Source organism: Megalobrama amblycephala, linkage group LG9, assembly GCF_018812025.1.
Source record: "Megalobrama amblycephala isolate DHTTF-2021 linkage group LG9, ASM1881202v1, whole genome shotgun sequence".
In the NCBI taxonomy this organism is placed as follows: domain Eukaryota; kingdom Metazoa; phylum Chordata; class Actinopteri; order Cypriniformes; family Xenocyprididae; genus Megalobrama; species Megalobrama amblycephala.
Window position 1 is genome coordinate 16,165,734 of NC_063052.1, and position 15,830 is coordinate 16,181,563.

General features: G+C 39.6%; 1 protein-coding gene across 1 annotated transcript; it reads right to left on the reverse strand.

Moving 5' to 3' along the window:
- Nucleotides 1–261: 261 nt before the first annotated feature.
- On the reverse strand, nt 262–7,289 carry LOC125275146. Its single transcript, XM_048201844.1, has 9 exons — nt 7,251–7,289; nt 7,014–7,071; nt 2,805–2,866; nt 2,320–2,602; nt 1,919–2,052; nt 1,797–1,829; nt 901–1,180; nt 606–742; nt 262–496 (listed from the first exon to the last, which is right to left on the reverse strand). Exons 2-9 carry the CDS (start codon nt 7,022–7,024, stop codon nt 492–494), a joined length of 945 nt encoding a protein of 314 aa, XP_048057801.1. The 5' UTR covers nt 7,025–7,071; nt 7,251–7,289; the 3' UTR covers nt 262–491.
- Nucleotides 7,290–15,830: the final 8,541 nt, after the last annotated feature.

Here is a 15,830-nt window from a genome sequence, read left to right on the forward strand (position 1 = left end):
TTTTGTTTTTACTCTATAACAGAAAATTAAAAGTTAATATTGTTTGAATTGGTGGTTGTATTGATTCTGGGACAGAAGGTTGGACATCCTCGTTCTCTCCATGGTCTCTTTTTCGTTATATTTTTTGAAAAATGTAATTCTTTAATTTGTTTCCAGCTCCTCAACTCTAGATGAATAGCTATGTAACACTACACCTCCTACTCATTGTGAATATCTAAATGAGCCATTTTTTGATCCAGAAACATGAAATACAACATCATGCAATGCTGAAGTAATTTATTCATGTAGAAAGCAAAGATAAACAAAGATGGGTAAAAGATAGGTACATTTTAAGATAAATTTCATTTCTTTCCTTTATCTTAAGGATAAAAGGTGCACAGGTAAAATGAAAACAATGAAAACAGCACAATATTAGTATTGCTCAGAAAACAGTCGTTTGGTATTTTGCTTATAGGATCAGTGGACTGTGGTGTAACATCATCTCATTCCACTTAATCTGGCAATGAAAACAGAACAAAACATCATTAAGGGAACGTACACATAGTATAAATAGTACATATAGTACAAATGTCTACACATCATGTCTCTCTTCTTTTATCACTCACCTACAAACACCTCAACCTCACACAGTGTGAGATATTCAGTGCGCCCAGGAATAATAATGTTGACATATCGGCCCTTAATAGGCTTAAACTTAAATGTTTTTGTCTCTCCAAGTGGGATGGACACAACAGTCGCAGCCCTGTGAAGAACAGTAACAGAGAAATAGAGAGGGGTGTATCAAAACGGCATGAAGCATAGTAAATATACTTCTGTCAAAGGATTTATTCAAAGTAATTTTATTTTATTTACTAATTTTCTAACCATTTGTGTAAGTATTAAGAGAGATGCAATACTTACAGCTCATTATTGTTGCCATTATTTTCCAGGCTGTTGCCGATACGGATCTGAGCACCATTTATTCTCGGTGCATTACCATCTCCACGATTAGTGATGCTAACCTTGGTTATCTCATAGACTTCCAACAAGTCAACTCTCCACCAGGGGTCCCTGTCCGATTTAGTATGACTGCATGACCCAAGACTTAAAATTGAATTCCTGTTGCCATCGACAGCATTTTGAGCAGCTAATCCATTGTATGTAGAAGACTGGACAGCTGTGGCCTCAAGAGCAAGATTCTCTGTAACATAAAATAATAAACAATATATATATATATATTTTTTTTTTTTTTCAATGTACTAAATTATAATCCCATTATAATGGACAAAATAAGGCTAAAATGTGTAATCCAAATGATCATGACAAGGCTTTCTAAAATTTCTGATTGGTCAGTCGTGACATTCTGAGGTCTGATATTTCCAGATAATGACCATCATCAATAGTAACGGGTTTCTGAAGCCGGTCTTTTAGTTATTGATTATATTGAAGTATTTTTAGTATTACAAGTACTGTCGTTTTCGTCTAGTTGTCCGAATGATTGTTTTTGTACACTGTAATGGATTCTAAGATAATAGATAGTTTAATCTCAAATCAATATATCAGTCTAATTATTTATTTGTTGTACATGACTGTACATTACCCCTAAAATGTTTGTCTTTGTTTCACTAGGTAAGCTATATTTTTTCTTCATGGAAGTTTTTTGATTATTACAAGTGGACTAATAAAATCAATCAAATCAATATTTCGTGTCCAAACTTATTTGAGGTTAGTAGCCATATAATAATCACCCTGTCTGGGTTTATTATGCATATTATGTATAACTGACAACAACATTCAATGTAATGAAGAACACTTACTTGGAACACAAATGTACAATGGTGTGTCATTTTCTGTTAATAAAATAATAACAGTTATACACACATTAATAAGTACATCAACAAATTCTATCACAGAGTTTTCTTCTCTCTCTGTCCCTTACCTGCAAACACCTCGACTTCACACAGAGTAAGGACTTTATCATTACCAGGTAAATAAATGTTGACATATCGGCCATTAACAGGCTCAAATGAAAATGTTTGTGTGACATCAGGAGCAGTGACAATAGTTGCAGCCCTGCAAATACATCAAGAACAACACAATGCATATCTAACAAATTCAATTCAACTGTATTAAAATCAAATGGTTTTGCACAGTACTCTTCACAATACACATTATTGTTCATATTTTATATTGCATTTGCGACAAGAAACAATGGTCTAAACTTACAAATATCTAATCACAGTCTGGATAAAAAATAAAACAGTTTGCCTCCTGATTTATTAAACCAGATTGAACATCATAAACATGGGAAGATGACAGAACAACTGAAACATTTCTTACAGCACATTGTTGTTTCCGTTGTTGGCCAGACTGTTACCAATACGAATCTGAGCTCCTCTAAGGCGGTCTTTGCAACAGTCTCCACGATTAGTGATGGTAACGCTGTTTACACTGTAGACATTTCCAAGGTCAACTCTCCACCATGGACTAATCTCAGAATTAGTGTGAGTGCATGAGCTCTTAAAGTAATCAGAGTCTCTGTTTCCATCTACTGCATGTTGAGAATCTCCCAGTGGTTGGCCTAAGGAGGACTGCACAGCCTTGGCATTAAGAGCAAGATTCCCTGTTCAATATGATATGAAATCGATAAAAAAGGATAAGACAGGTTCAAAGCAATAAATAAATATAAATAAATAAATCACAAGATTCAATTACCATATTTCAGCCTATAATTTTAATAAATTAATCTGATTGATATGTAATGATACACAATGGTTACAGATTTTTAAATCCAGGCATTTTTACTTGTATTATTCTAAACGTACCTTTGGAATCAACAACGCACAGTCCAGTAAGTGTTAGAAACACAATCACACGTATGGCCATCCTGATATAAGACACAACAACAAATCACCTCATCTCAGCATATGAAGGAATAATTTTCAATTCATCATCCGCATTTAAACAAAGAAACACATGTATCGCTATTGTAGAGTGTGCTCTATTTTTAACTTATATACTTATATAACATATTAATTCAAAATAATCTTAAACGTTTTTTTTCTTATATTTTTTCTTTCATATAGTAATAAATAGAGATGAATGTTGTTTACAAAAGTGTTACAAAAATGCACCGAAAATAAGTGCATGTTTGTGCTGGCAGCTGATATTTTAATTGTCGTCAAAGCTTGCTAATTATTCATCAAAAGAAATAGGCAGAGTTTAAACAAACAGGACAGGATTCCTGTTCTTTGATGAATAGAAAGTTCAAAAGAACAGTGTTTATTTGAAATCTAATATTTTGTAACATTATAAATGTCTTTACTGTCACTTTGATTGATTTAATGCATCCTTGCTGAATAAAAGTCATTTCTTTAATTTCTTTTCAAAAGAATAAAAATAAAAAATCTTACTGACCCCAAACTTTTGAACAGTAGTGTAAAATGTTACAAAAGCTTTGTATTTTAGATAAATGATGTTCTTTTGAACTTTCTATTCATCAAGGAATCCTGAAAAAAAAGTAAACAACTGTTTTCAACATTGATAATAATAACAAATATTTCTTGAGGAACTAATCATCATATCAGAATGATTTCTGAAGGATCATGTGACACTGAAGACTGGAGTAATGATGCTGAAAATTCAGCTTTGCCAACACAAGAATAAATTACTTTGTAAAATATATTCAAATAGAAAACAGTTATTTTAAATTGTAATAATTTTTCACAATATTACTGTTTTTACTGTATTTTTAATTAAATAAATTAAGCCTTGGTGATGTAGCATATGCACACGTATCAGGATAATCAATAAACTTGGGAATGTTCAGAACGCTTTTAGCATGCTGGACTGGGTTATAAAACCATCTCGGCTCCGCATAGTCTGCCATAAGATAAGCCCACTTGACACTTTTGTGGACAAGCGATGGTAAACAGTAAAGTCCAACTTCCTCTCTTTGGTGACTTCAAAAGGAGCACCCCCCCCAGAGACTGACCAGATCCACATTCCAACACCCCACACACACAGGAACACACAAAAGCACACACACAGGCACATACAGAAACACACAATCATACATTTTTAACTGTATATGTGAACTACCACTATGCTGGAATATATATATGATATATTTTAGAGCCTATGCATGTTTCCTAGTGTTTAAATGAGTGTATTTGTGCTAGTGTGCATTTTAACGATATAATTTTGTCTGTAAACCATAACTTGGTTTCTATGCCTTTCTGACCTATCGAGTTTGATCTCGTTTCAAAGCTCCGGACTCGAGCTATTCATTGAGACATGTCACAAAACGGACAAATGCATTTTTCTATGTGTTTAATGATCCTGTGAAGAACCCACTCCATCTCGAAATCCGATCTGATGGGCATTAAGTATGCAAATTCAGCTAGGAGACCAAACAAAGCAACTTTGCCCGCCAAATAGTGCTGCGCCTCTATTGGCTGCTACAATTCAGGAGGTGTGTTAGCTTGGGTTTCCATAAAGACAACGACACACACCTTCGCTCTCTCTTGTCTCTTCGCGCTGTTCTTCTTCTTCTCCTTTGTCTCCCGACTGACTCACGAGCACCTCGTGCACGGACGCCTCAGGTGACCGCGCTTCCCAACCACGCGCGCAGTTCGGGAGGACCACTTCTTTAGACTCTCTCTCTCTCTTCGGCTAAGTTACTTAAGCTTAAACTTCTTTTGAAAACCCCGCCGGAGAAACCCTCTCTGAAAGGACCAACCCAGCCAGGCGCATTGAAACTGCTACACACGGACTTGAACCAATAAGCAAGTATTATCATTTATCTGAATTTGTCTAAACTGATTTCTGTGCTGGCTCTCTCTCTCTCTCAAAAGGGTTTACGTTAACTGTGTAATTTGCCATCCTTTGATCATCTTTCTTTCCATGTCTTTTTCATTCTCACTCGTGTATATATATGTGTATACTTCTGTATATATTTTTGACGTATAATCTCGGTAGCCGTAGCTGCATATATTAAACACATAATTCATGCTCGATTGTTCTGTTGTTCTTTCAACTGGAGACCAAGTCACTTTAATGTTTTTCGATCGCTTTATGCTTTAGTTATTTTCATGGCCAGAAAATAACTCTGTTTATAATATTCTGTGAGGGACTTAGTTTGCTGGACAAACGAACAGTTTCTCTAGATAATTATTAAACCAGAACTAATCATATATGTAATTGATTATAATTCGTTGTAATTGATTCACAATATATGTTTAATTCCCCGTTGGGTTGATATATGAATCATAATTTATTCATAACCTTATGAATTATTATATTCATATTTCATCCATAAATTAATTAATAACTGTACGAACCGCTACATTCGTTACAGTGAGAAGACAAAACTTCTTTTAAAAACATTAAAAATCTTACCGATCCCAAACTTTTGAGCGGTAGTGTACACACTGCCCCATGAAAACTTGGAAGTGAACACACCTGTCCAATGAACAAGTGCAGGGCACGAACTTTCATTTTAATAAAAGTGCGGGGAACACATCCCCTGCATATTCTGCGCCCATGATACTTGTTACGTATCCGGCGCCTACTGGTTCCTGCTACTCCCCACCAGAGGTCGCCAGTTCACCATTTCATTGCACACACAGTCATACCACACTCTGGACTACATTTCCCATAATCCCTCATCTAAGAACCAATCACATACTCGCACCTGTTTCCCATCAGTGAACCCTTTATAAACTGCACCCAGACACACAGTGTTGGAAAGAAGCCTATTAAACGTTTAATGCTATTTAGAATAATTAGCAATAAACATTATTGTTTAGCCATATTTTGCCATGTTTTTATCATAAATTATCAGTGACAAATTGTCAAACTGATTCTTGTTGAATGTTTTTTGTCATTGTTGGATTGCAGTGATATTGCAGTATATACTTAGTATTATATATACTATATCTTTACACCCTGACTGAATTGTCCAATCAAAAGTTTAGTTTTATTAGTAAAACCTCCATTGTAAATCATGCTCTCAAAGAAACACCACTAACAGATTCTTCACTAAAATGGTCTTCTTTATGTCAAAACATTTGTTATAATTAAAAGTGACTGGTATAGTTTTGTCACGTATCGCTGCCGGTAAACAGATGAGGAAGATGAAGATAATCCAATATGAAGTTTAATATACAAAGATTCAGATGAATAGCAAACGGGTAGCAACACATACACATAACATAGACAATGCCAGAAAAAGAACTGAACACAAGCAGGAACTTAAATACACAAAGATAAATGACGAAAAGCTGTAAGGGGGGTTAGTGTCCATGGTGACTGATGGAACAGCGAACACGAGACAGGAATGACAACAATGTAAAAGTCCTTGAACTGAACATAATGGTGACAAGTGATTTGTACTATGTTGTATTAAATGACAAATTTATTTTATTTTACTATATATAGTGTAACTGGTTACACTTTATTTTAAGGTGCCTTTGTTACACTGTAATTATATGTTTAAGTACTGCATAATATGAATTAACTACATGTACTTACTATAGGGTTAGGATTAGGGTTTGGTTTGGTTTACTATAGTAACTACATGTAACATATGACACTGTAAAATAAAGTGTGTTACCGTGTAACTGAGTACATTCAGTCCATTCTATAGACTGAACAATTGCCACCTAATGAAAAAACTGTGTACTGTAACTGTAAGGTTTTAATGTAATTTAATCTAGCTGCTCTTTATTATCAACAAACTCACTTGGTTTATTATTTTGTGTTTTTTTTTTAAGTATGAATGTGACATTTACTCTGATAAAATGATTTTGCGAAAGGAAACATAAGTAGCACAACTATTGTAGTCCTTTTAACAAAGAGCTGTTTTACAAGTGTGATTGGTTTATAGTTTTGTGGCAAGAGTTTTGCAAATTTATCACAACTGAAAGTTATACCAAATTCATTTAAAAACTGTATTCAATAAATCACTTTTTTTTTTTCATTCCAATAATAAAGTTACCCTGGTGTACAGAGTTCATAATCATTCAACTCACCTGGAATTCATCACTGTATCAACCTCACAGAAGAACTTCACAATTCAGCAGTTATCTGCTTTTAAACAAAATAATACATTTTTATATAATAAATAATACAATTAATAATATTATATAACCAATTGTTATATTTATTATTTATCCAATACATTATTCATATAAGTAATATTATGTCCTGTCAAAACATTTCAAACCAAAAATGTGCTATTAAACATAGATATGAATATTAATACATACCAGCAGTCTGTGAAGAGGGTCTAGTTGAACAATATTGTGCTCAGAAATGATGCTCTATTTATTGTTGAATTCAGGCCCTCCCTACCAAATAATTCTTATCTGATATCTGAAAAATCAACATTAAATGGACCTATTACAAACGAGTCCCCAATTATGTAAGCTGATATCATGACAGCCCTAGTTTGAACCTTACATTCTAATATGCAAAGCAAATAGCCCACATGATTTGCAAAGTGAGGCTTCATTCTGTAATCGATCACATGACTATGTAAGACCAATACACTGCCTGATACAGGGCTTGGAGACTTTGCTGTGTGCTTGATATGCACCTCAAAGCTTCAGTGTTATTCGTAGCATCACTCGTGTGTGCATTGTGAAGTAGATTGCAATCCAGGGGAGAGGCCAGAAATGTTCAAGCTATGACAAACACAATAAAATGTCTTTTCAGGATAAACATGATGTGAATTACTTTTTAGATTTTAAATATAAACACTGAGAAAATGTTAGTACTTGCCTTTACTTGTTCGAATTGTTTTGGAAGACTTGGAATATAGTGCATGAAAACTTTTATGGTGCTTTATAACCTTTTTTTTTTTTTTTTTCCATTTCTGGAGCTTGTGCAGATGCCAATAGATTCTATTTACACTAAGTGAAAATAGCATAATTTACTCAGCGGCAGATGCTATTTACACTTAATAGCAATAGATTCAATTTACATTAAGACTGCATCCGAAATTGCATACACTTCCGTACTATGTAGTAGGCGAAACACGGTATGTGACAAAAGTATGTCCGAATTCACAGTACTCATAAAACAGTAGGCAAAAAGTACCCGGATAACCTTCTTCTTCTGGCGAGATTCTGAAGTGTGCATATGATGGACACTTTTTACTATCCCATTAAGCCATGGGAGAGGATTTATGAATGACAGTGAATCGACACAACTGATGCTAGTTCACATGATAATGACAACAGGGCTACAGCTATGGCTATGGTAGGCTGTCCAGATTATATTCATACTACACACATTCATACTTCTTTTTAACAGCCGTGAAGTAATTACTTATTTAAAATAAGTACCTACTCAAGAAAGTATGCAGCCTAAATGAAAATGGTAAATTTACTTAGTGATATGCTATTTACACTAAGTGAAAATAGTAATATAGTCTATATACACTATGTAAAAATAGCAGTATTTTCTTTGCATTAAGTGTAAACAGTAGTTTATAGCCTAATTTGTAGCCTACTTATAAAAAGTGGCAGATATTATTTGCATCTCAGTGTTGTTGTACATTAAATGGTATGCAATAATAAAGCAATAAAGTGTAGATTATTATATTTATTAAAATTATTAAATGGATGCCACCTTATTGGGACAATAAAGCCCTCCCTACACCTACCCTGACCCTAAACAGTTCATCATTAAATACATTAGACACTTTATTTCCACTTTTTCAAATATTTTCTTCATTTAAAAAAAAAAAAAAAAAAAAAATCCAATCTGATATATGATGGGAAAAGGTAGTTTCTGGCAGAAAGAACACCAATCAGTGAACAGGCTCCACTTCAAGGCATAAGCTTGCCTAGTAGAGGGAGCTCTAGCTTGAGTGATAGTGTCTACGACTGCCTGTGGTAGGCCACTTAAGTCTGCTGCATCTCGTCAGGAATCCACATGGACGTGGATGAATACAAAATCTGGCAATGGGAGGACTGCAGAGAGGCAAACAGGTCTACCTGTATCTCCAAATCAACTCCAGATCAGCTGGACTACCTGGAGATGAAGCATGAGCTGTTGTGAGAGCACTTCGGCCGCACGATTGAGCTTGCCCGAAATGTAAATGGCACAGAGCTACCTAAGCAACTGCTGACTCCAGAGGAGGAGATGCCGGGCGAGATACGACATGCGAAGTGAACATAGACCACTATGGTGGTTGATGTATGCCACAGTCGCAGTATTGATTGTCTGGACCAATACATGCTCACCCTACAGCAATGGTCACAATGGGCGCAGGGCGAGAAGCACTGACAGCAACTCTAGACAACTGATATGCCACTGCAGTTGTCCAGGAGCCCAAGGCAGCACACCTGTTGCATACAATGCCCCAGCCCGTTCTGGAGGCATCTGTTGTGACAACAACGTGCCTGGATACTCGCTCTAATGGCATTCCGGCCTGTAGAAAGGCAAGGTCTGACCACGGGTTGAAGGTGACCCGACATGTCACCTGACATGTGTCACGGCGCCATGCCCATCTCAGGACTCAGCTGTGTAGACAGTGCTAAAGTGGTCTCAATCTGAGAGGCGTGACCACAGTTACGGACACCATGTGCCCCAGGAGCCTCTGAAATTGTTTCCTTGGAACTGTTGTCATGTTCATGAATGAATTCAGGCTGTTCAGCACTGCTCGTTTGTGAGACGTGCCATCATGTTGACCAAATCCAACTCCATACTGAGAAAAGAGATACTCTGCACATTGTCCGCTTTTCTCAGTCAACACAAAGCCCCAAATGACTGAGATGCCTGAGCACCAGGTCCCTGTATTAGCACAAAAAATCTCAAGCATGAGACAGAATGACCATGTCGTCAAGATAGTTGAACATCGAACTGAACCATCAAGGATTTCTCCTGTACCTGCAGATCCGGATGCTCCTCAACAGCTAAGGCATTTGCAAGTATCATTTGAACACTAAGCGGCGATTTAGTGTTAAGATTGTGAACCCCTTTGTTAACCCCCTGTTTGTCTCACCAACACCAGTATAAAGAGCACTCACACACACCACTTCAATGTCTGGTCTCGTTTGCATTATACTTACCTGTATGCTTACCTCTAGGACTCCCTGTGATCTGCTTACCTGTCTCCAGCGTCTCCTGTTCTCCTCCTGTGATTCCTCGTCTCTGTGTGAGTGCTCCTTGTCTCCAGCAATCTCCATTTCCAACTGCTCCAAGATCCATTACTCCTGCAACCACAAAAGGACTGTGTTACCACTCTGCATTTCAAGTATCTCCACTGCTGCACTTATCACTCACCTGCACTGCTGTTATCTCGTACTGTTTTCAATAAACTCCATCTGCTGTGAATTCCTGCCTCAGTCCTTTCTGTACTGTAACAGAAGACCGGACCACAACAGCCAGAAACCAGTATGAGTCAACCGGATCCCTTTCAAGAACTTGTGGATGCTCTACGCCGTGCTCTCACCACCAGCGAATTTCCACCGCCACCTGCCATCACTTTCGCAAACACCGTCACCTCTCCTTCAGCCAGTTCACGCTAGTCCCATGACCAAACCAGCACCCTACTCAGGATCAGCGGAGGACTGCAGCGGTTTTCTCCTGCAATGTGCACTGGTCCTGGAGATGCAACCGCACCTCTATCCCAACGACACCTCTAAAGTAGCGTTCATCATCTCACAGTTACAAGGCAAAGCTCTGCAGTGGGCAGATTCCATCTGGTCCCAAAACACTTAGTATTCACTAAGTTACAGTTCATTTTCTAAGAACTATCAGATTGGACTTCGTTCAGAGGGAGATGACAGATCACACATCATGTTAGTTTTCTTTATTTTGCAAAAAGCACAACATTTTGTTTTTACTCTGAGTGTACACAAATAAAAGAAGATATTCCACAGATTAAAATGGTGTATAACTCTTAATTGTATGTACAACATTGACTGAGTATTTTGAGTCTCTTTCACACTGGTAAGAAAAAAAGTAAAGTGGTATCGCCAGCGATACCTCAGACCTCAGAGTGTTAAACGATCCGAACCCGTCAGCCCTCCAGAACCAGCCAACGAACCTATGCAAGTGGAAAATTCCAGACTTTCTGCTACTGAGCGTCAACGGCGGCTGACCCTGAATCTCTGTCTCTACTGTGGTTCTCCTGGGCATGTCATCTCTGCATGCCCAACTCGTCCTCCGCGTCCCATGGTGAGTTCCATACTCACCTTCATCCTTCATTAAATAAGATGAAACCACTCACCACTATTGTCAACCTTACTGCTGCTGATGTTTCCATTCCAGTGGTGGCGCTCCTCGACTCAGGGTCAGCCGGCAACTTCATCTCCGGCACCCTCTGCCGGCAGCTCAAGCTCAAGACCTTGACTTCTCCGACCATCTACCAGATCCACTCAATCCACTTCCAACAGGAAAACCCCTCAGCCAAAGACACGTTAGCTGCTATGTTGGTCCCATTCAACAATGAGTTGGAGTGTTGTATCTGGAGGATATTCACCTGCTGGTTCTGGAGGAATCCACCTCTGATGTGGTTTTAGGGTGCCCCTGGTTGGAGCAGCACAACCATCTCATGGAAAACTGGCGAGATCCTGAAGTGGGGAGAAACTTGTTTCTCCAACTGTTTCTCTTAGCTGCCAATTCCTCGATCTCTGTCATCTGAAGACCTCTCCAACTGTGCCACCTCCATCGAGAGTCCAGTAGAGAAATGACATTGACATTCCAGCCTGTTACGCCCCCTTCAGTGACGTCTTCTGCCCACAGAAAACTTCTAAGCTGCCTCCACACCGGCCATGGGACTGCGCCATCGATCTGCTTCCGGGTGAATCAGTGCCCAGGGGAAGGATCTACCCCCTGTCCATCCCGGAGGAGAAGGAATACATCAAAGAGGCCCTTGCTCAAGGATAGATCCGCCCGTCTACTTCCCCTGCTGCTTCGAGCTTCTTCTTTGTGGCAAAAAAGGACGGAGACTTGAGGCCCTGCTTTGACTATCGTGCCCTCAACAAGATCACCGTAAAATTCTGTTATCCCCTTCCTCTCGTCCCAGCGGCCCTGGAACATCTCCGTGGTGCCACTGTGTTCACAAAGCTGGACCTCCGCAGCGCGTACAACCTCATCCGGATACGCGAGGGGGACGAGTGGAAGACCGCCTTCATCACACCCACCGGCCACTATGAATATCTTGTAATGCCGTATGGCCTGGTCAACGCCCCCTCCGTATTCCAGGACTTCATCCATGAGGTGCTCCAGGAGTTTCTCCAAAAGTTCATACTGGTCTACATCGATGACATTTTAATTTACTCCCGGAGCCTGGCCGAACATCGCCACCATGTTGCGGAGGTCCTCAAGCATCTACGTCAGTTCCATCTCTTCCTGAAGGCTGAAAAGTGTTCATTCCACCAACCCTCTGTACACTTCCTCGGATACATCATCGACCACAGTGGCATCCGGATGGACGAAATTTGCGTTATCGCCGTGTTCGCGTTCAAAAACACTCAAAAATAACTCAAAATCACTCAAGAACTAAAATAAAGTTCAGTTCAAAGAAAAATCAATCTCTTTCTAGACGTTTTGTCTGGTTTTTGTTTAAAATCACTAATATTTTCAGTCAGAATGATCTCTGCCGATCTTTCCGTTTGCGTCTCCTCTCTCTCTCTCTTTGCGTGCTGGTGACGTCATCCACTTCCTTCATGTTGTCTCTCCTGATAGGTCAACAGTGAACTCCACCTCAAATTCTCTTAAAGGCAACATAACATTCAACTATGTACAATTCTTACATTCTCAACATAAAAAAAAAGAAAAAAAAAAGAAAACACTCATTAATTTATGAAAAGTTTTAACTTTGCATTTACGAATTTAGTTATTAATTTACTTTTTCTCTTTTTTTTTTTTTTTTAGTAACCCCTCTGGTTTATTTATTCTTTCTTATTCTTATGTCTATTTGTAATCACTCCGGGTTACACCGGCTCAAAAAATGTTGAAGCAGATGCTCTCTCTCGTCTCCATTCTCCAGAGGAAAAGCCAGAAGAACCTGAACCCATCCTTCCAAGTTCCATCATTGTGAGCCCCATCTCCTGGTCGGAAGAAACCATACCCTCCTCCAATGCCTCCACGAACCCTCTGCCGGGTTGCCCACCAGGCTTGCTCTACATCACCAGGGCACGACGCACTCCGCTTATTCACTCAGCCCACACATCACTTGGCACTGGCCACCCAGGGGTCAATGAAACCCTCTTGTTGCTGAAGGAACGCTTCTGGTGGCCGAGTATGGCATCTGATGTCAGAAGGTACGTGCAGGGCTGCAGGGAGTGCGCCATCTCCAAGAGCCCACGCCATCTTCCATCCGGCAAGCTCCATCCTCTGCCCGTTCCCAACCGACCCTGGTCACACCTAGGAGTGGACTTCATAACTGACCTGCCAGCATCCGATGGCTGTAAATGCATCCTCATAATCATCAATCAGTTCTCCAAGTCATGTTGTCTAATTCCACTGAGAGGTTTACTGACTGCCATGGAGACTGCTGAACTAATGTTTAATCACGTGTTCAGATACTTCGGTATACCTGAGGATATTGTCTCGGACAGAGGACCTCAGTTCATTTCCTGGGTATGGAAGGCTTTCCACTCGCTCCTAGGTGTGACCGTCAGTCTATCATCCGGCTACCATCCCCAGTCGAACGGGCAGACGGAGAGGAAGATCCAGGAGATAGGCCGCTTCCTCCGTACCTTCTGCCACGACCACCAGGACTCTTGGAACCAGTATTTGGGTTGGGCCGAGTACGCACAAAACTCCCTGCGTCAGCCATCTACAGGACTCACTCCATTCCAGTGCGTGCTCGGCTACCAACCCCCACTGTTCCCAAGGACCTGGGAACCATCGGACGTGTCAGCTGTGGACTACTGGTTCTGAGAGAGCGAGAGGGTCTGGGACTCAGCGCACCACCAACTGCAGCGAGCCCTGCGCAGACGCAGGATGACAGCCGACCTTTATCGCTGCAACGCTCCATCCTACCAACCTGGACAGAAGGTCTGGCTGTCTACACGGGACATCAGACTGCGTCTGCCCTGCAAGAAGCTGAGTCCCAGGTTCATTGGCCCGTTCACCATCACCAAGCAGATCAACCCGGTCACTTATCAGCTTCAACTCCCTCCACAGTATCGTATTCACCCTACTTTCCATGTGTCACTTCTGAAGCCTCACCATCCCTCTGTTTCTGTCTCCACAGGGTCTGACGTGGCAACCGCCGAACCCCCCCTTCCACTCATCCTGGAAGACGGCACAGCGTATGAGGTTCACGAGATCTTGGACTCCCGGTGCCATGGTGGCCAGCTGGAATACCTTGTGGACTGGGAAGGCTATGGCCCTGAGGAACGCTCTTGGTTCCCCAGAAACGACATACTCGATCCCAACTTGTTTCAAACCTTCCACACCAATCACCCTGACAGACCTGCCCCATGTGGAAGAGGATGGCCACCACGATGTCGGGGTCCTCGGCCCTCAGGAGCGGGCTGTGGAGGGGGGGGGTACTGTGACAGACACGTCAGGCTCCACCATCCACCAATCACAGCGCACTCAATCACCAGAGTACTGATCACAGGGGGTAGGGGGTGGGGGGTACTCTGTGTTCAGGCCGATTATCGAGCTCGGAGCCCTCTCCCCGGACAGCACGCCAAATACGTTTACCAATTTATTTACCTGACTTATTTGTAAGTGTGAACTTGTGAAACCTGATAATGATTCAATCACAGCTACGTAAGAGAGTTATTTTCTCTGTGGCCACGGGTAAATATCCTTACTGAAGAAGTTGATAGACGATCAATACTTTTTTCAATAAGTTTGCTGGCCGAACATATTAACTGATTGTAAGATTAATTCAGCTACATCAAGTTAATTTAATTAACTGATTCAAATATTTATAATTAATTATAACAAGATTAATTATTCATATATATTTTGAGCTAATTTGCAACACTACTCTCTTTTAGCTTTACAGCAGTATCTGAACTGTTTCCATAGCTGAGTTGCAATAATTGATTCTGCTATTTTTTCCTGTTTATCCCTATGAAGGTGCTTTGAAACAATATGTATTGTAAAAAGCACTATACAAATAAAGCTGACTTGACATACACTTGCTGGAATGTAATCAGGTATCAGAATATTTCAGATAAACTAAGACATGCACTTACTTTTACTTCTGTATAAATATAGGACATTTTCTTTCATGTGTTTGAGTTTATTTTTCAGTTCAAATTTAAGGTGATGATGTAGATTCACTCATCTGTATGTTGATTAATGATTAGTTTTTATGAAGGTAAAAACATCTGTCTCATGCTCTGTAAAGTGTTTCATTGATAAATTTTCATGCGTACAAATCATATTTATTAATTCCTGTTTCAACACAGGAAGACTTGATGAAGTATTGGTGCAGAATTCATTCACTCATTTTGTGGTTGAGTAAATTGATTCAGTGGCAGTTGTGTCTTCTCATATCAAAATAAAAGAAGTGGGAAAAGATTAATTTAATTCTTATTAATTTTGCAGATGCTTTTATATGTGCATGCAAGTTAGACATTTCATCAGTTTATTTCATGTTCCTTGTGAACAGATCTTGTTTGTGCAGGAACTTCTCATGTATGCAAATACTTAACGTGTGATCTTGTGATCAGGATGTAAACAGTGATCTTTAATTCTGAGGTTGGGTAAATTTAGTTTGCAATTAGTTTTGTTTGCATTGTGTCACATGTTTTGCAGGAATAGCATGGATGATTTGGTCTTAGAATTACAGAATTTGTGAGTCTTTGTCAAATTGTCTAGATGCAATTTTTTTTTTTAAATAAATAATGATTTTAAGTCGT